The sequence below is a fragment of the Erithacus rubecula genome, assembly GCF_903797595.1.
Source record: "Erithacus rubecula genome assembly, chromosome: 10".
NCBI classification, from domain to species: Eukaryota; Metazoa; Chordata; class Aves; order Passeriformes; family Muscicapidae; genus Erithacus; species Erithacus rubecula.
This window is the reverse complement of record NC_136662.1, coordinates 13,971,315-13,993,004: the sequence shown is the minus strand read 5'-3', so window position 1 is coordinate 13,993,004 and position 21,690 is coordinate 13,971,315. Positions and strand designations below refer to the sequence as shown.

Genomic DNA, 21,690 nt, shown 5'->3' with positions numbered 1-21,690 from the left:
TTTTTAGTGAAAGTTTTAGAGGTTAAATTTCCTTTTAACATGAATTGATTTAATTGGTTTACTCTTAACTTACTTCTGAATGCCTCCTGTACCCAGGCTGTAATGCCAGAATATTACACACTAAGAATATAAGAGTAAGTTTAATTTTTCTATATCGTGTTGAGTGTTAAGCAAATGCAGCTGTCAGGGGTGAACATTGTGAAATCGAGTACATTGCCCAGGTATTTTCTTCTTGTGTGTTAGAATTTCCCAGTAAGTAAGAGTGAAGGGGACTGAGATTCTGTTTTGTATTTCACAGAGTTGCAAAAGGTACCTTTGAGACAGATTCCTTACTTGCATAAATATTCTCCACCTTGCTCATTTCTCCTTCACCCACCTCATTGGAATATAAAACATACTTCTTTCAAATCAACAAAAGACATTTGGCAGTCCTCAGCTGCAATGTCATTGTCAAAGTTAATCCGTTTTTATAAACTACCCTTCTAAGAATAACTATCTGATTGCTTGAAGGGATTGAGGTTAAAAGCAGTTAAAAAAAAGGCAAATCATTTCCAGTGCAAGCAAAGATGAAGGGCTCACTAGTGCTTCAGGAATTATAAGTCTCCTAAGTTGTAAAAGATGTCCTCACAAGAAGAGCAAAAAGTCCACATTTCTGATTGTGCAGTTTTTGCAAGTAACAACCTGGCACATCAATCTCTGTCATCCCGACTTTGTACATGTGCCCTTGGTTTAACATGACTGCCAGTCAAATAAAGGGCAGAACCACCCTCTGTTGGAGGCTTTCTAAAATAATGCTTAAAGGAGAAAATTCTTTGCTTGGTAGATCCATTTTTCATTCAACATGATCTATTCTAACACTGTGGGTCAAACACTCGAACAGCCAAGTACAGTATCACTACCTCTAATGGAGTTTTAATATGCCTGGTCTGAAACTGCTGACTGGTGAAGCTCTTATCAATCAAACCTGCCAAGTGAATACCCTTCTAAGAATGTTAGCTAGAACTTAGGTATTTAAGCACTAATAATTTATTTGTTTGCTTTTTATCCAGCAGAGTAATTTTTTGAGAAATTTATTTTTAAATTACAATCCAGAAAAAATCATGCTTCTCCAAATATGGAGCAACAAAATGTCCTGTAATAGAATTAATGCATATCTATGTTAGTAACAATAGCCAGTATTTTGGCATCTCAAGTCACTCCCAGTGAACACCAGTAGAAACACTGCATCTACTTTAGATGACCTTCTGAAAATGAATTATGTCACTTACTTTTCGTTGCTTTGCTGAATCCAGTTTTACCAACCAATAGGATGACACTTTTGTTTTATGATACTTCCAATTATCCATAATCTATGGTCATTGTAAAACACAAGATAAAAAATATACATGAAAACAACTGGAAGCTGTTCTTTCATTCACAAGCACTCCTAAACCTTAAAAATGTGAGCATCTTAAAGACAGCCATGAGAAGTTTTTGCTAAAAAAATTAACTAAATATTTGCAAATTTATGTGGGGCAGCATTTTCAAAGATCATCACCAAGTCAACCACCATTACAGAAGAATTCCTGTAATGTAACCCACTCCAATGTAGCTGCAGAGATTACTAGAAACATAATCAATATTCTGGAAGCTCTCAGAGCTCAGGACATTTCTGGACAGATAATAAATCAGATGAATTTTAAGACATCAGGGACTGTGCTCACTACATCAGAGCACAGGTGTTAATTTGAATCCTTTCATTTTTCTTCTAAACTGAGAACAGAACATCTACTTTATTTTTCTTTTCCATCTTGTTAGCTTCTTTGCATTAACTGTTTACAAGGTTTTAGACAGCATGCAATTTCTGCTTATATATATAAATATTAAGTATTGGGGTTTAATTGACATTTGTTCAGCATTTTTTCACATGTCTTGATACCAAACTACAAGGCTCAGGACAACATTAAATGTGAGAAAGGCTAATTTAGTAGACTACAAGAGCCATGGAGAATGCATGGCTGGTGTTCTTTATGACCCTCAAACTTCTATTCTGCCTGCAGCACACCATTCTGAGTTCTCTAGTTTGCCTGCTTGAGAGCAAGTTAAACAGGTCAGGATCTGTTTTAACAATATCAGATGAAATATGAATTGCAACATTCTTTGAGGCTTACTTAAAAGTTTGAACTTTCTCTACAATGAAAAACTGAATTCTCCTAACCCTCCTGATTATTTCTCATATATTTTATAAGGACAGAGGAATGTTTTCAGTGCTGCTCTTTTAAGGTCAGAAAGGATGCAAAGTTCCAAGCTTCCAAATTCTTTTGAGATATCCTGAGTTCTGGAAGTTTTAGGGCCACAGGAGCTAATGAATCATAGATTGAGCTTTTTACTTTCCTTAATTTCAGTAGCCTAAACAGTGTCTAGCCTGTTTTTCTTTCTTATTTATAGATACTTACATCTTCTATAATTAATTCAGATTCTTCATTTGTTTTTCCTGGGAACTTGATTCTCAAGTCATTCATAAGGAGAAGAGTCTCTTTTGTCAAAGCAACTTCTTGCTCTTTTGTTTTCTGTTGCAGCAAAGACTCACTCTAAAAACCAGCATGAAGCAGAGGAAAACATTTCAAGCATGCCATTAAATCACATTACAAAGATGTTTGCTTGACAAAAAAAAAAATTATAGAGTGACATAAAATATATTATTAAAGTGCATAGACATATTATCTAATACAGAACTAATATATATCACATACATTAATGCATCACCATTACTTAGCATTGTCAAGAAATCCAAGGAAAACAGCTTAAATGTAAGTTTGTTTGAAATAGAATAAACAAACATATATTCCATATTTATGATGGCCACAATTTAATGTATGAATTTGAAATTCAGATAACAGACTTTGAATTTAAATTCAACATAATAAAAAATATTATTAGTCATAAAAAGCATCCTTTCAGTTCCTCACTTCAACAATTTTTATTGCCATAAACTGGCAATGTATCACAGGGCCAAGATTTCAGGAAGCATTAAAAAGGACACTTTTCTCCTACTTTAGTCAGTAATGGGTCTGACAGTGTCTTCAGTTGTTCAGAGTTTTGTCAGAGTTTTTGTTGCTTTTTACACCAACACTGATCTGAACCCCTGCAGTGTCTGCAGAGCATCTCTGGAGGATTTGGGGATGTTCTTTAAAACAAGACACACAAGTTAGGAGTGTTTCTGATCCTCTTTCTTTACTTTCACATACTTTCAAATTTTCACATTTCCAAGACCAAGTCAGTTTAATTTTAATGTTTTTCAAGACTGAAATTCAAAATTTTTAGGCACTTCTAATCTTTGTATCCTGCCACAACTACAGTACTTAAAAATATTTTTATTTAAGTGAGTGATAAATATTTTCAAGCACAAAAAATACTTTGGTATTTGATACATGTTAATGTGGCTGAAATAATAAGATAGCAAATATTTTCAAATCCACTTTCGTTTATAACTTCTATAAGAATATGTCTGCAATTCCCAACTGTAAGTAATTTATTTTAAATTTTGTTTCCCTACTTTTAAAACATTCAGATCTCAGCAGACTCCAAAAATGGCAGTGTACTGCTCTTTTCTTGCCCAAAGGATAGATAAACTAACACTTTATCATGCACAAATTATTTCTTCTTAGTAAGTCACAGTTTATCAATTTTAATGTTATTCTAGCAGTAATATATATTATATTATTCTTAGTTGCAAAAATAATTATGAACAGAGTTCCATCCAGAATACAGTGCTGAATTATAAGTGGTTCTTATCCATTCTGTAAGTAATTTTATTCACATCATTTTTAGGAAGCATGACCTAAGCTCTATCACCCAAAGTAATTGTTCTGCACATCAAGATCATTTCTGTGGTGGAGCGTTCTCAATGAAAAAGAGAGTATGATTTCTTACTAATGTTAATTTAAGTGAGTAGCCCATTTTTAACATCAGATGGTAAGAGACTGCTTTTAATCTTTCAGTAATTTGTATTTGATATAAAGTTAATGTGAATAGAAAAATCCATATTAGCACTGTCTCATTAAACTCTCAGAGTACATCATGATGATAAAAGGGTACTTTTTAAACTTGAGATAGCTTATGTGATAAAAAATACCTTTAACACATTGTTGTGAAGACACAATCTTAATGTCTTTCCAGTTCTATTTGCTGACTTTAAAGATGGAAAACCATGTTAAGGAGTATTTTACAAGATGTCAGCACACAATTTTAAAAGGATCCTTTTTCATCATTTAGACAAAGCCTCACAGCCAAAACAGACAATGAGTGTTCTACCAGATAAAAATGAAGATTAGAGATAGTAAATACTATGAGGCAAGTTAATTAGCATTACAAAAGGATTTCTCACAATCAAAGCTCACCACAATACAGAGAGGCAGCAAATATGGGTTAAAAGTGCCAATTTGTTTTGCCCCATCTTTGCACAAATTATTTGGGTGATGAAATACATAGGTCAGGCAGCAAAGCATGAATGGAAACGCTCTGGCACCAGCAGGCAGTGCAATCCTGAATGAGGCTGGGGATTGAGCTCTGCAAACACTGCCTAGGGAAAAGTGAATATGGGCTCCAACATGCCAACACTAAAGAAGAAACATCTGGACCATGAAGGAGATAACAAATAGGATGACAATCTGCTAACAAAATGAAAAAATATACATGGTCCAGAGATATACTCTGAAAGTACAACTAATCATACAAATTCTAAATAACTAAAAGTGTTTATTCTGATCTATTAATTATTTGGGCCAGTTGCTTGTCTGTCTCAAGGCAGTTATGCAGTGACAAATCCTGAAGACCACAAGCACTGTATAAATTTTCAGTAGGTTACTTTGGAAGTAGACTTCTGCTGCAGTGGTATTGTATATGCAAGAGGCCCAGTAGGTTGAAGATTAATCTCACCTTCTTCTACAATGGACAACCATACAGAGACTTACTAATGTTTTATTCTGGCACAATCTGTTTACCCTTGGACTATACAAAGGGTTTGAAATCTGGATTTATTTTTGTTACTATAAAGATTTTGAAGATAGGTACAGCCTTACCTCAGAACCAGCAGCCCCCAAACAAATCACAGAAAATTTTTAAGAGAGGTAATGATCCTTTCTATCTTCAAAAGCCTATTTAGGAGTGAAGGTTTCCCATTCACAAAGTGAAGGTTTCCCATTCTCTTAAGATTTCCATTTCCACAAAATGTAACATCTGTATTGCTGTGCCACGAAGACTGAGACATCCCAGCTGGCACTCATCCCACATCACATACAAGTCTGGAGATGCTTGAGTGTCTCTCAAAATAATCTTGATTACAGTACCTCGAGTTTTCTGATGTTGCAAAAATTACTAACATATTTATTGAGTTTTAGAGAAAAATGGAATATATTAGAATGCACTTGCTGTGTTAACTCACCCCTGAAGAGTTCAAGGTGGCTGTCTGAGAGAATCTGGCTGAAGATGGGCTACGACTTAGAGAGTGAGACCTGTTCACTGGGGATGTCCTCTGCATTTGGAGAGATGCTTTGGCTGACAAGGGGCGCTGCTCAGCTGCCTGGGACTGCATAGTGAGAATGGAAATGGAACGAGGGCAGCTCACAGAACGCCTTATTGGGCCTGCAGATGATGTGGGGGATGAGTATGATGGAGACTTTACATTTTTATTTGAAGGTTTGCAGTTCATTCTACCTGCAGACAGATCAAATTAACAATGTGGTTATTTTCTAAACATCTGTTTTTCAGTCTTTGTAACTAACAACACATATGATCAATGTGTGCACAGATGTTGTACTACAATGTGTGTTGACTAACACCTGTCGAAGTCAGTTGTGTCAGATCCCCTAACAGTACAGAATTTACATACTTATTTCTTATTTCTTCCTTATATTCAGTTTGATCAGGTAGACTCCAATCCACTTTATGAGGGAGTGCATGTGCTCTTTAGGTCAAAATGTATGTGACTTCTGTGTGTGGTTTCCTGACTATAAGGATATAGAAACAGGAGAGAAAATTTGCTCAATGGATTTTTGTAGATTTAGTATTTCTCATTTGCTGTGGCATAGTTACACTACTTTTAAATTTACTTTGCAGCTAAATAAATGCTATGAAAAATTAAATTTTCGAATCACCATTATACCTATGCAACTACATTATAAAATTCTTTGAGACAATACACCTCTAAATCAAAAGATAACATGGTATATCTATTAATTTAGAAAAATTTAAATTTTAAAGAAAATGAAACAAGCAAACCGGTTGACACAATCAAAAAGACTGAAGAATATAATTCATTGTCAATGCCAGACTTCCTTGGAAAAGTAATCATTTAACTTACCTGATCGTTCCAAAGATTTGTATTTATTTTCTTCAAGATCATATGAAACTTTTTTCTCTTTTTTCTCATTGTGATCTTCCTTTTCAGTTTCTTCTCCCAATTCTGACAAACTGCTATCACTATCACAGCTACTGTCACTGCTGTGGTTCTTAGGTTTCCTTAAGGATTGTGTACTTTCTGGCATTGAACACAAGGTCTAAAAAAAAAGAAAAAATCACACTAGATCTAGGTTCAGGCAGGATTTGCACAGCTATAAATCCTCCCAAATTAGATTGGAAGTTTGTCCTAAATTTTAGGAAAATTGCTTAAATATTTAATTAAATTCATTTCACTGTAGTTCTAATCTCTGTCACATGAAGAGCAGCATAATATAGTAAGAGTGGGAGGGAATTATTTTAAGTATGAATTGCACTACCAAACATACTGAATTATGGTTTGAAATCATAAATCAATTGATACAGAATACCATTTACAATCAGTTTAGGTTTCTTTTATTTGCAATCACTGAAGCTACAGCTTAACAATGATCAACATGAAGTAGAAAAATACATCAGGGAACTTTGGCTGTTTTACTTTTCAAAAGAAAGTGATTAAACCACATCCTGCAGAGAGCAGGAACTAAAGAATATACAGCAAGCTGTGCTGGGGGGTCTTGGTGCCTCATATGCACGTGGGATTCATTGTCATTAGCTAATTAATCCTGTGCTATTACCAAGGATACTGCAAGACAAAAAGCAAAAAGGTGGAGACAGATCCAAGAACAGAAACTACAACTGAAAATTTTTTGTCTTCCATCTACCATCAGTCAGACACAAAAAATGCAGTATCTTCCATTACATCTGTTATCCTAAGCAGGCTTATGTGGTCACATTTTTTTCCTACACACTTTCTTTCCAGTAACTCTCAGCTATAAGAAGCTATGCTCATGGCCTCACCTACCAAATGGATTGCAGTTAAAGCTGAGATTTAAAAAAAAAAAAAAAAAAAAAAAAAAATTTAATTTCTGGATATATTTTAAATCAAGTGAAAAAGAACTCTCAGGAAGAATTTAAATTTTCCTAATGTCTTAGCATAATGCAATGCACCTAGATTTATTATTATGAGGCTAACAGGAAAAAAACCCCAAAACCTCCTGTTGCTGCAAGATACACTTTATAACTAAATAGATGCTACCTAAACTCCTATTCCAGACAAGGAAGGGAAGGGATTTCTGCCACTAACTAATAGTCTGCTTATGCCATCCCAAGCTGTTAGACCAGATAAGGAGAAGTTAGAGAAGAATATTGCATTGAGGAGAGCCCTGACAATTGTTGTTGCACAAAGAATGTGTTGATATGTATCTGTCTGCCAAAGGGATAAAAGTAAGGTGCCTCAGCACATACCACTTTATTAAAAATAGCTCTTCTTATCATGAAATGCTGTGTATGATGGAGGCATATTGATCAGACATTCCTGAGGAGTTACACAAGGTATAACAAACATTTTCAATCACAGCTCACAGGGGCTTTAAGACAGATCTTATCCCACTATCACATACACGTTCCTCACACATTCTACAGTAAACAATATCAATTAACAAAGAAGATTAAAAAGAAAGACCAAAGAAATTATGAAAAGCAAAAATATTAGCTGAATTTGGGTATAAACTGATCTCTTAAAGAGATATCTCATCGTCTAGCACATATAATCATCTTGATTTTACTCTTACACTAACCCAATTTTTCTGTGATTAAACTCATCTGATCTTATACCAAAATAATTAAAATTAATTTCTCATTTCCTCCACAATATCTGTTTTTCAGTTCCTTAGTCCATTGTCCTGCACACATGGGTAACCCTCACAGTGTGTAGGTGTCAGGAGCCCTCTAGAGGCTATAAATAAACCAGACATTTCCAGAATGCACTTCTCCATCTATGCAAAACCCAGTGATATTTTGAGTGCAGGAAAAAATGCCTTCATTCCGTGAAAACCTTGATTTCTTTTTCCTGCACTGAGTTCCTAATCATGTTCAAATAAAAATAAGGCTGAAATTCATAGCAAACATGGAATAATTTACACCCAAAGCTTGTATTTATTTACATGTACACAGCCCTCAACCTCTCCTGTGTATGGATATGTATAATGTAGATGTTTCTATGTTTCTATGTATGGAGCAGCATGAGGAGGAACACACCTCTCTCTCCTAACTAGTCCAGGTGGTTTGTTAGTTTTCTGAGTCCTGACTGATGGGTTTTTCCCCAAGGAAGTGTGTAACCCAAGGCAGTGCATCTGACCTTAGAGGACCTTCTGTCAGCAGGGCAACCACTGAATTTAAGGGGAGAAAGACTCCATGACCTTCTCAAAGAACCTTTCATGTGGGGTTACATGATGTGAAAAGTCCTCTGGTTGCTTTGTTGTTTTGTTTTGTTTTGTTTTTCCTTTTAGATCCTGCATATCCAAATAGTTTTTTATTTGTAGGATTTATGGTTACAAGATGAGATTTACAGCTGGATTATTCTCTTACCTGACAGATTGACAAGCAATAGTACTTTCCACTGCCTGCCTCCCTTACCAAATTTCTGTATAGATACATACTTAGACATTACATATCTCATAGCAGCCTCTTTATAAAGAGGTGGCCAATCAAATGCAGATGATTTGCCATATGCACCTTAACCCTTACTGGAAAGAAGTGATGCTCTTTTGGAAAAAGATAACAGGACCATCTGCATGGGCATCTGTGTTTCAAAGGGAGCACACAGAACATTATGTAACCAGGGAAATCTCTGCTTACATGGCTTCATTGTCAGCAAGGCTTAAATGATTGAGAAATGTATCAGGACCATAAAAAAGATGCAGGAATAAGAATCCTGCATAGCATGAAGTGTGCACAGTGCAAGGAAAAGAAAGAGTCTCCCTGAATTAGCTATTTTCATTGTTTTCTGTTTTGATTTCATCAGTTGGGGCGAGGGGAAGGAAATTTTGGTCATAAGCAACTTTTTCTTTCTCCTCTAAGTGCAAACAATATTGTACCAGTAAGGCAGCTCTAAGCTACACAATCATTTGCCTGCTATAAAAGAAGACCATGGCATATAATCCTACTCATAAATTAATCAAAATCCATCTTAAAACTAATTAAGAGAGGTTTCTCAGTTTGGGCTTAGTACCCTATTAAATGTTCCAGCCTCCAGCCTGGGGATGCTTTGTGAGAAAGGAGTGTAGAGGTAGAATAGAGCAAGTCAGTGTGCATACAGGCAGCCAGATGGATGCTTTCAAGGGCTGCTGGGAAAAGGCAGGCTTCTGGAAAAAGGGAAAAATGTGACTGAGATGGTACACGTGAGTAACTGACCCCATGTTAAAGAACTGAAAACAAAACTTCAAGGAAAATGATCTCTGGAACATGGACTGAGTGTACTGCTAGCATAGACTGGGTTTTTTCCTCTTGTTTAAATGAATCCACTGCTGTTAAAGCACGAGCTCACAAAATCCCCATATTTTAATGAGGTCCCTGCAAATCTATCTTAATACCAGATTGGGCATGTAGATCCTCTTTCCAGAATGCATGCCTGTAATAAGATGCAGCTCTTTGGATTCTTGCACATATTTAAAGTACTTCTTCAAGCTCAGAACAATTTTCAGCATTCATTTTGTGCAGATATATCCACAGATTTGTACACCATGTCATCAGAAACATAAAATACTGTAAAAAAATTTACATGCAGCCATAAACAAATCCATCAAAGCTCAGAACAGAGATGTAGGCTCTTCTAAGCAGACTTGACCTAAAATGTTTACAGGATATAAAAAACATACTTATTTCAGCCAAGCCCAAACTATTTATCTTTACTGGCTTAGAGATAAGTTTATTTAAGGCAAAGACTCACATGAACTATGCACACAAGCAGAAATCATTAAGCTAAAAATAATACACATTCTCATTAAAAGCAGATTTTGGAATACAAAATGGTTTCAGAGATGTATTGTAAAACCCTCTTAGCAAGTGAGCGAGCTACAGATATATTAAAATTATAATTAATTCTTTGACTTTCCATAGTGCCTTTTATTCTATGATCTCAAAAATCCTAATTTTGGCACTAATAAATCAGAGATGAAGGCATTTTTATGAGATCCACTATTGATATAAAAATCTTTTCACACACTGAAATCAATCCCTCATACAACAAATGTTGCCATGCATATCAATTCCTCCAAATGGCTCAGGGAGGGAAAGGAGGATAGCATATCCCCTTAAAAATTTAATGGGATTTAGTTGGACAAATGGTAGTGATACCCCTGTTCTCACTTTAAAAAAAAAATTAAAAAGGTTAATGGCAGTCTGAGGAAGAAAACTTTCAGCAGGATCAGCTAACAAAACTCCCCACTTCAAATTCTCAGAAAACCTGTCTATAGAGTGAAATAAAAATTGGTATCTAGAAGTCAAATACCTTAGGTCCTCGTTGCCTGGTGCATTTTCCCATTAGCTTTTCATCATCTATTTCACACTGCTCCAGAAGATCCAAAATGTCCTCCTCCTAGAAATGGGGATTTCATTACTATTAATTCAAAGCAGCACATCCTGTCCTTCAAAAATTCAAGTAGAAAGTGGTGGAAATTTGAAACTACTCTGATTACTAATCCTGAAACAGGCCTATGAATTCCCCCACAGGAGGAAATAGAAATATTTCCTTTCATGTATGCATCTCTCTATGTAAGCAACATGAAAATGAGGTTTAAAATCAAGTCCTAACAAATTTTTTTTTTAATCTGAAGAAAGGATTGAACAAAGATTGCTGTAAAACTGCTGGATGAAGCCAACTACAAAGACATAAAATTATTTCTCAGATTCCAAACTACATCATATTAGCTTGTTATTACTATAGCTGCTCTCCTACTTCCTCTGACTAAATAAGTAGGCAAATCAGGTAAAATTTCTGGATGCTTTAAATCCTTAAACTAGTGGAGCTGGTTTTAGGATATGTCTTGTTCCAGTTATTACAAGTGAATGAATAGGCTGGGAACATTACTAGAGGAAGAAGGAGGCAATCACCAGCTCAAAAGCAGTTTCTGCCAAGCTCTGGTTTGGCCAGGGGTAAGGCTGAGGATCAGGGATATGGTAAAGTAGCTTAAAGCTATCAAGCCTGTCTCCACCCTGGGTCCATTGCAGTTCATCCAGATTCAAGGATCTGGCCCACAAGCTGCACAAAGAATAATAATAGGATCATGGAACATTATCAAATGGTATTTATTAACCATCATACATGATTATAGTGAAACTAATCCATGAGGTCATGAATTCAAAGATAAGTAACACCTAAAGCCAGTACTCAGTGTACTTCAGTACCTTCATTCTTTTTAAGGGGTTATTCATTTCCCGCTGAAGTGAAGCTGCTCTTCCAGCAAGAAATGTCTGGAAAGCAGTGGCTAACAAATTCTCATACTTTTCAAGTAATGTCTTATCATCAGGAGGATAAATTCGTCTGAAAAAGGAAAAAAAGAAGAGTTTAAGATAGAAGTTGAGGTATTCATCACACAAAAGTAATGTCAATAATACACAGTCTCTTTTTTAACATGTACGCATCCCATCTATAATAATCATATATAATATCAAATCAAACAAAATATTGTATGTCAAATTCAGAGCCACAAGATAATTTTTATTAGCAATAAAAGGATACAAAATAATTTGTATTAGCAATCAAAGGACACAAAACAGTGAAAATCTGAACAATCACTTTGATCCTATGGACAGGATATAAATTAAAGATTGAATATGTACAGCACTTGAATGCTAAATCCTCCAAAAATTTAACAGGAAGAAATAGGTGCTATAAGAAAGAAGAAAAAAAAAGGTACATGGATACATATGGTGACTGCTTTTCCATTAGAGCAGTTATGCCATTATTCTCAAATCACAGGTAAGAAGATTATGACAATATCAGAAGCAGGACTTGGTGATTTATTCATGTTCATCAAGCAACAATGGGCTTTGAAGAAAACCACATCAATCCATCTGTCATGAATACCTGAAACTAAGCCAGAAATATGGCTAAGATGGAAGACTAATTTTCAATCTACTGTAAGGAGTAACCCATAAGTAAATTTTGCTTGCACTGTGCAAGGCATGGACACCATCTGTACAGTGCATGGCATCATGCGACTTTTATGTATTTGTGAGACTTTTCTGAACTTTTAACAAATTCCTTTTTGTTCTCTTTCTTCCTTTTTAGAAAAAGTAACTCCTTGAAAAAGTATCTATCATGAGGATTTTGTTACAATGAAAAAAAGGATGATTTGATACCATTAGTCTCAGAGCAGTTGTAGAACAAAATGAAGAGGCTTCCAGATTGCATTAAACACCTAAAAGAGATTCAGGTTCTAATTTAGTTTCAGTCAGCCCCTTTTAATGGTGTTGATTCTATTGTAGAAAAAGTGCTTTAAAGAAAGGGTAATATTCTTAATGTATTTGGAAACAGACTGCCAGCTAAAGACCATTTCTAAGCTATGTACATCCTTTCCAATTCCATGTGATTTCACAAGAGCTCAAAATTGTGGCTCCTGCTTCAGCTGCCCCAAGACTCCTACTGGAGCCTGCTGTGCTTGCAGACAGACATAGACTAAGCCAATTCCTGAGCTGATATGCACAAATTAAAACCAAACCTCCTGAGTTTAAGGTTACTCTGGATTTTTATTCAGAGTGCAATATTAATCCATTCAGCAACACTAGCTTCCAGAATTTCCACAATTCTTTGTCAATGCCTGACACAAGCTAGTCCTGCTCTACAGAGGAATATAACATAGAGAAAATAGTGATAACACTCAGAAAAAATTCCTCTTCTTCTCTAGCCAAAATTACTTTCCTTCTCATGTTCTGCTGATTCTTCAGCCTTTTCTCAAAGACAAGGTAATAAGAAAACACAAAGCTGTTCTGCCTTTTTAAAAGTGCAGATTCCTCATTAAGTGACACTTTACTTTTTCCTGAGGAAAAAAAATGTGGTTTTACTGATTTACATTAACCCAAAAACTAAATAAAGAGAACATGTGTCTGATTTTGAGTCAAAAACTGAATAAGCAACTTAAAATGTGATCCATTAATGAGCTAGACATTTAAGTTAGCAAAAGGAAAAATGTGTTAAAGCATCATAGTGCCTCTCTTTCTTTTAGTAGCATGAAAATAACTACTTTAACACTTCATTGTACATCTAGAGGGTTTTTTTACTTACTAGTTCAGCTCCACACATCAAGAAAATACGTAATTAAAAGTTACAAAGAAAGACTTTGTAAGCAAAATGTCAAGTCATCAAAAATGCGAATTTCACAGAAACATCTATCTGTTTAAATGAGAATTTTACTGGGAATTATGGAATATCTGTTCAAAAAAAGGCAGCAATGAAGAACAGCAATAAAGACATACTGACTAGTTCACAATAAAATATGTGAACTCAGACCTCTCACACCCTGGATGAATGTTGTAAAGAGTGGGCAAATATTCCCATCATCTCTTTCTAGCCATACTCAGCTCCCTCTCACCAACTATTCCTAGGCCATGCTTTCACTTCCCAATTAGGCAAATATCAATAAATAATAATAAAAACATCACAAATTTTTTCTTTGTTTTCTGGTCAATGCCTGTTGTAACTGACAATGTAAAGCTCTCTTTTGAACATAACTTTACCGAGGAATCTGAAGGTACTTACAGCCTACTCAGCCTACTGAGATCTAGAATCAAAGTGCAAAAATACAAATAAAGTACTTCAAATGTCACTCTATTCAAAATTATAGAAATACCCAGAATGTTTCTGAAATTTTGGCAAGCCTCAGAGATAAAATTCAAATATGATGTTTTTACAGGGGAATGTTCATTCTGCACCCCGTCACCAAGATAAGAAAGCTTATATGTGATTAGAGAAAGTGTCCACAACAACAATCATGGTTCTTGGTACACTGAATGTGAACAATCATGTCTTTCAAGCAAGTGCCTTGCACAAGCAGTAGGGTGATTGATGTCATATAAATTCCTAAGTGCATGGAAAAATTGAAATCAACAAAAGAACCATCTGAAAAAAGACACCTGATGTACATGTATATATTTTCTATAAATGCCTATAGATTTCTGGCAGAAAATTATCATCTACCACAAATATTTGCTTCCACTGTTCCTAAAGAATATACTGAATACTTCCTACTAATACAGTCAAAAACATTCACCTGTAGTTCCCCATGTGTTTATTTTCATGTTCCTCTTTGGAAATCTGTTTACGTACTTGTGCAAGTCTTTCCTTCTACAAATCAAGAAAGTAAGACAATTAAAACAAAAGAGAGTATATACCATGGGCAAGAAACAGCACTTTTTTCCCCTTCCTACCAGTTCTTGTTTTCTCCTTTCCAGTGTGTGGCGCTGCCTCTCCCAGTCTGAGGAACCTGGCAAGAGTTTTTTCACTGAGCCTTGGCCATAGAGTCTTTTTTGGGCCTCAGCCTTCTGTTGGGCTAAATTTCTTCTTTTATCACTTGTCCTGAAACACAGATGATATTAAGAAATGTCAATTCAATGCAGCCAAAATGAGATGCATTTTCATATCAAGTACATAATCTGCATTTTCCAGTCAGTCATGTGTTTATCATCTAATATTAGAATTGAAACATTCATTAAGATTTTTTTCACTCTTGACTTTCATGGCTACAATATTTTCACACTTTAAGGGATACTTACAGACTCTGTGCTATAATTTAATGTACAAACATGGCTGTATCTATTTTCTTGGGGTGTAGATTTTTTTTCAATGTATTTCAGCTACAAAGTTTTCCTCTAGAGGGGTGTGGCTTTTGACTGAATGCAACATATTACTCAAGCAAATTTCCTTTATGACCACATAACCATGACTGCACCTATAGGCCAATGTCAAGAACTGCTTGAAAAATTTTTACAAAGAAATATAAAAATTACTATTACCATTCATATTTTGCAAGCACAGATGCATGAAGAAAAATTAAATTTAGGTTAATTTCTACAGAAACACTGACAGCAAGAGAAACATTTACATTTTGAAAATAAGAAAGTGGAGAAAAGGTTTTTCATTTTCTTTGAGTCCAATTGGAATAAAAAAAATATCAAAGCAACAGAAACAGAGCTGGACTGAAGAAAAATGGACAAAGTACCGTATGTTGAGAAGCTTTAATGCATTTAGCAGAACACCTCTTTTTACATCATAGTCTATTTTCTGATCCGTTCCAAAGCTTGGTGCACGATTAATCTGAAAAAAAAATGAGACACAGAAGACTCAGGAATGTTCAGGTTCATTGGGAACACACCTATTGTAACAGGCTTTGTAGAAATGGCTCTTTCAAACACAGCAGAGATTAAGAGAATACATGTTGAGAAGTTCTTTTCCATTTGTACATATATTTTTAAACAGAGTACTGAGTGTAACAGATACTGGGAGCTGGGAAATGTGCCCTTTCAGTCACCAGGTTATCCAGACATTTACAGTGAATACCATTCAAGTCCTGCCACTGTGAATCCAGACTAATCTACTCTTGGCTGCTGCCACCAGAGAATTTACCACACAAAGTGCTGTTAAAGACATTATAACAGATTGATGTGCCATGTTATGGTGGTCCAGCACAGCAAGAGTCAAACTCTTTCCTAGTTCCCAGTCTGAAAGAAACTCTAAATACTACTCTAAAAAGTAACAACTATACAAGGACAGAAAGAGGCTCTAATCCAAAGTCTTCTTAAGCATGTTTAAATAACTTTTCAGACACACTTGACAGCAAAACATAGAGATCTAAGTTATTAAATCGGTACATAGTGCAAAAACATAAGGTAATTAACAGCCTCAGCTACAGAAAGCTTATAAACTGAGCACAAGAGATTAAAAATGGTATCATAAATACAGAGAAACAAGGAAAATGCAACTGGAATCTCATAGTGAGACTAAATCATACACTTAACAGTTGGGAGCCTCAACCAGCCATGTTATAACCCTGACAAGTTTTGGACTCTCTGCAAAACCTGTTTTTGGGAAGTTTTGAGGAGGAATAATGATTTATTCTATGAACTCTTTCCAGGCTGGTAGAAAAATTTATACTTGAGTAATGGATACTAATGACAAGCAGGAATCTCACTTTGATAGTGAATGAGCAGTGTTAGTTACAGAAGGGATAGATAAAAAACAGCTTCAAAAGTAAAAACTAATACCTTGTGCCTCACACAAATCAGAAGTGCAATACAGTTTGTATGTCCAAAGCAGAGGGCAAAAGCAGTTTATTTTATATCAGAGCATCTTAGAGCCTCTACAGTTGTGGGACAGAACTGTTTTGGCTGCTGTGCCACCCAGTGTTCCAGCTGCCCCATCACCTATGCTCATAACTGACAGATGCCTTTCAGCTTTGGGAACCAGATCCTTTGCTGCTCTTGCAGACAGACTGGCAAAGCGAGCAGCAAGATCCAATGTTGAAAGAAAAATCTTGAAATCTTGAAATCAGAAACAGTGAAAAGATTTATGCATATTCTTTTTTGGAAGACTTTCATCCAAATATTTAATTGACCAACCTCTTTAGACTGACCTGTTCATCTACTATCATATCCCAAAGAAGACAGTAAATACAGTTACTGACTAATCTGTAAGACTGTGGCATGGTAATCTTGATAAATTACTAGTGATATGCCACAATAGGTATCCATAATTACCGGTTACCAAACCATTGTCTGTGCATCTGTCAGCCAGGAGATGATTATTTAGAGTTCAATGACCTGAGACCTAGGACATGCACAACTAGGTTGTGTTAATATAACTTCAGTAATTGTATCAGCAAGGCACATCTTGAAGATTGTTGTCAAAAACAGGGTTGTATGAGGGACCCCAGAAGTACAAACAAGTGATGATTGCATAGACCTTGAAAATCCAGACACTGATGCCAGTGGCCAAATTGTGTTCACTGCAGGAATGCAACCTTGTAAACAAGATAATACTGGGTCTAGAGGTAACAAAGGAAGCACATGGCATGATCCCACGAAATGTAAAAGACTTCTGGTGAAACTTGGAGACAATGTGGAGTTGCTGGCCAGTAAATGAACAGTCAGTAAGCAGATCATGTCAGCAAACAAAGAAAAATAACCCAAAGTGAAATTAAGAGCAAAGAAGAAACAAAATTTTATCATCAACAATGTGTTCTTTCTGGTGAAGAACATGAGACACTGAAAACTTGGTATAACCACCTACCCATCTCTTTTTTGAGAAGTAGACTTATCCTACCCCATGGTGGCCTTTGGATGTCCAGGGGTACAGACAGGACAAGCATAACACAAGAGAAACAAGAAGATGCCAGAAAGTTTGTGCATGTGAACTTTAACTACTTCATTAATAGGAACTAGCAATAACTAATGGTTTAAGATGTTCACATTAATTTCACCTGGATTGATAACAAAGTTTTGAACGAATTTTGCTAGCTCACTAAGTAATAAATTTCTGAATGTGCATGTAAGGTTTCTTTTGCTTTGCCCACATAAATCACAAGGAAAGTTAGGTACCCTGCACTTGAGGAAGTTACTAAAAGGCATGCTATCTTTTTCTCCAGTTATCAGAACTTTATGATCCTAACTGAATATAACAAAGGTGAACAAGACTGGAGTCCATCCAAGAACTTCAACTGTACGATTTTATTTTTTTTAACATAAAATAAACTAACTTGGAAATTTTGATCAAAAAGGAAAACCAGATTTTCAGGGAATTGAAGGGAGATCTAGATCGTTGTTGCTACTCAGAAAGGATGGAGGCTGCAGAGATCCTTGCCAGAAACATTTGGTGCCACAAGATGGCAATGGTGCATTTCCCACAACCCTCACTAGGTAGAAGGTTCCGGAAGTTCAGTAGCATCAAGGAGCAAGGGAGCTACAATGCATCAAAGCAATACAAACAAAAGTCAACTCAGGAAAGCAGAGTCATTATAATACGTTGCACAATTTATTTCTTTTAATAGTTTGTTACGCTATCTTTATAACAGAAAAGCTGCATGAGGCATGGAAACATGAAACTAATCATCCTAATCCTATTTTGGCAATTTTCCCATAACACTGGGAACATTCAGGGCCTTGTGATTAGGACTTGTTACCACTGTTAGAAAGAATGATTCACTCCCCTAGGGGGGTTTTGGCAAGAGGGAAATGGTGGAAAGAGATAAGAGTGGAAATCTGTAGAAGAAGCAGAAATGTTTTAGAAAAAAAACAATTATCTATATATGTGCATATATATATACATGGACTGTATACACTATGTATAGTCTATGTATATACACTGCAGATCTGACCTTTACCACACTACATACATACAGTGTGCATACATCTACACACTCTGTTGGAAGTGCTGCAAAAACGCATGAACAAGCAAGGCTAAAAAACAGTAAATGAGTATGCAAAATTAATAAGTTTCAAAGTTTGAAATTTCTGTTAGTTTTCATAAATGTGTCACAAAACAAGTTGAAGGATATATGTATCACCAAAAGCAAAAGGAAATACTTGGACTTCTGCTTTAAAAAAAAAAAATAGTAACTAGGTACACAATTCCAAGTCCTGAAGTATTCTCCAACAAGTCAAAATACCAGAGGAGCACTTGCTACTTTACTCCCTCATAAACAAAAGAGTTTGAGATTGCATGACTCAAACCCCCCAAAATCTCCATACCTCATGAAAACATCAGAGCAGACATAGAGGTGTCCTTCAGAATGGACTCCCCGTGCTGGCTGACTCACCACCTCTCACAGAATTGGTGTGTCAGCCCTTGCTACAAGGCTGAATGGAATGTTTCACAGACCCTTCAGTCTGCACTTCAATAACTACACACAGTTACAAGCAAGCTACAGGCAACCTATAGATGATAATCTGGAAGTGCAGGGCTAAATCAAAGGGACAGCAAGCTTCACTGGACAAAAACAGAGGATATTGATGTAGTACAGACTAAGTTCATGTCATGCGCTGCTTTTGGCGAGAACATCAAAGCCACCAAATATGTTATGCCTGCATGGCAACAGTGGAGGAATTTTATTTTCCTAATTAAAATTATAATGAACCCCTGAGAGAAATAAGCATGAAAAAACAACTGTTGACAGTATTAATGGCCTGCAAATGAGGTTATAATTCAGTAAATTAATTGTGTACATTTTATTCATCAGTAGCAAAATCATATTCATGACTTGCTGTCAATAGAAAGATTTTGAATACCATTTACTTTTTTCTCCAAGCTGCACAGCTTCCCAACCAGTTAACAGAATGAAATAAGACCATCTGAAAAAAGACAGGTGAATTTCATCTATGTTTTTAATAGGGCAATATAAGAGACACAACAGAAAGAACTCAAACATTCCTGACTGAAAATGTGTGTGAGCACCACTCAATTTAATTGTACCACTAACAAACATATATTTCTAATCCCATCATACCAATTGTTTACAGAATTTCCTGTACATCAAATTAATTTTCTCTTTTTATGGCAGTGCTTTTAAAAAGCACAGGAGAGGAAAAGAACAGATATCCCCAAAAAGAAGATTAAGTATACAAATACAGAAAAGTTACCAGAGCCATATTACATACCCATACTCATTAAAGAAATCTATGTAGCACCCACTTGCTAGAATCAACTCCCATTAAAACTTTTCCATTAAACTTTTAAAACATCTGAACTGCAACATTGGTCTAATGCAATGATTACCTTTTTTTCAGTATCAAAAATCAGTGCAAGGAGATCCCTGGACTTCTGTATAGATGCAGTAGAAAAGCACCATTTATGTACTCCACAACAGTGCATGGATTTTCTTTGCAAGTTTTCTTACACAGATACAGATTCAGCAGGGGCTTAATTAACTTTACCCCTAAAAATTTACTTTACATCTGTATAAAGAGGTTTACCTCTAGGAGCCATGGTTTTAGCTTTCTGTCCAGCAGAATATCAAATCCCAGGACTTCAAAGCAGACACTGTCACTCCCTGGTGCTTGCCCTGGCCTGCACATGCGATAAGCGTGAAGAACGTGCGGCTCTGCAACTATCAGAGTCTTCACCACCAGCTCCTGCAGGGAGAAAATTCATCAGGAAAGAAAACACCAGCATATACTGAGCTACAGTATTTCATGCTTTAATATTTTAAATTTCATTTACATATCTAATAGGGAAAAAAAAGATTTTAAATTCCAAAGAAATAGTCTATAATAAACAAACTACTCCTATATAGTACCGCGTATAAGTTTATATGGTTTTAGACTATATTGTTGTACTTCCCATGGTACATACAAACTTTGAGACTTGCAGTAAGTTAAATAATAAAAGCAAATTGGTAAAAAAGCAGCCAATCTTCTTCCATTAGTATAGTATAGCCAATAGTACAGTATAACCAATCTTCATTCATCTCATTTTGCAGTATAATTTTTGTTAAGTGTTCTCAGAATCATACAAACAGCTTTAAGCTCTAACAATCTTAAGCCTATTCCTCATCTAAAGACACCTGTAACACAACAAATCAAGCACTTCAATGGTGCTTGATTAAGTCCATAGATACATGCAACACTGACTACAATTTTGTAAATATTCACACATAAAATTCACTTCAGAATAGTCTCCAAGAATTTAAATGGCATGATTCCTTCACATATTGCTTATGTGAATAACAGCTTGAAAGGACTTTTGATCATCAGAAAAATGCTAACATTAAATTTGTAATCAAACTATGAATTTAGTCTTTTAAAATACATAATAATAATTTATAGTACATCCTTTGTGACATCCATTTCTGAGAATCTGGATTACTAAAGTTTTGAAAAATAATTCTGAATTGCAGCAAAGCAGATGGTAGAAGCAAGTAATTATCTAAAAATACACAAAATAAAGAAAAGTGCTTTAGTCTATCTTACTGAAATATCACTCCAGAATTTGGAGACATCAAGGTTATTTGTTTCTAGAAATTCAGTAAACCATTTTATGGAACGCTTGCTTCCTTTGTCTTCTGTTTCATCCCGTTCAAAGCGTTCATTATGTTTATTGACAGAGTAGTTAGTCAGATGCATATACAATTGACTCTTTAAAAAAAAGGAAGAAAAGACATTTTAAAAACTTTTAAAAAATTATAAAATAATCAATTCAAAATCATGTAAAGAAAAGTTGACATTAAATCAATAATGACATAATCAAAGAGCTCATATTTGCAAATAACACTACGTGCAGATTTAGTGTTTCTAAACATTAGTGATTCTGGGAAATTTCATGACTGAATGCTCTCTAGCCTTCTTACAATAAAACCTGGGCTTCTACTTAAGCCAGTTTCAGTGAACTGATCTCCCACTCCACATCTGGTTAGATAATATAATAAATCTGCCATTTTTAAAGGTCTG

At 35.4% G+C, this 21,690-nt stretch overlaps 1 protein-coding gene across 4 annotated transcripts in view; it reads right to left on the bottom strand.

Moving 5' to 3' along the window:
* TTLL7 (tubulin tyrosine ligase like 7) overlaps positions 1-21,690 on the bottom strand; it is a 63,257-nt gene that overhangs the window by 9,885 nt on the left and 31,682 nt on the right. For all 4 annotated transcript variants that reach the window (XR_013775272.1, XM_079313745.1, XM_079313746.1 and 1 more), the window contains 11 exons: positions 21,214-21,378; positions 20,218-20,376; positions 15,474-15,568; positions 14,683-14,830; positions 14,526-14,599; positions 11,662-11,797; positions 10,766-10,852; positions 6,341-6,536; positions 5,423-5,694; positions 2,436-2,570; positions 1,269-1,349 (listed from right to left, as the gene is read on the bottom strand). Coding sequence is in view for 3 of the 4 variants with exons in the window: in XM_079313745.1 (XP_079169871.1) it covers positions 1,269-1,349; positions 2,436-2,570; positions 5,423-5,694; positions 6,341-6,536; positions 10,766-10,852; positions 11,662-11,797; positions 14,526-14,599; positions 14,683-14,830; positions 15,474-15,568; positions 20,218-20,376; positions 21,214-21,378 (1,548 nt within the window). In the remaining variant the exon portion in view is untranslated. The remainder of the gene's footprint in view (positions 1-1,268; positions 1,350-2,435; positions 2,571-5,422; positions 5,695-6,340; positions 6,537-10,765; positions 10,853-11,661; positions 11,798-14,525; positions 14,600-14,682; positions 14,831-15,473; positions 15,569-20,217; positions 20,377-21,213; positions 21,379-21,690) is intronic.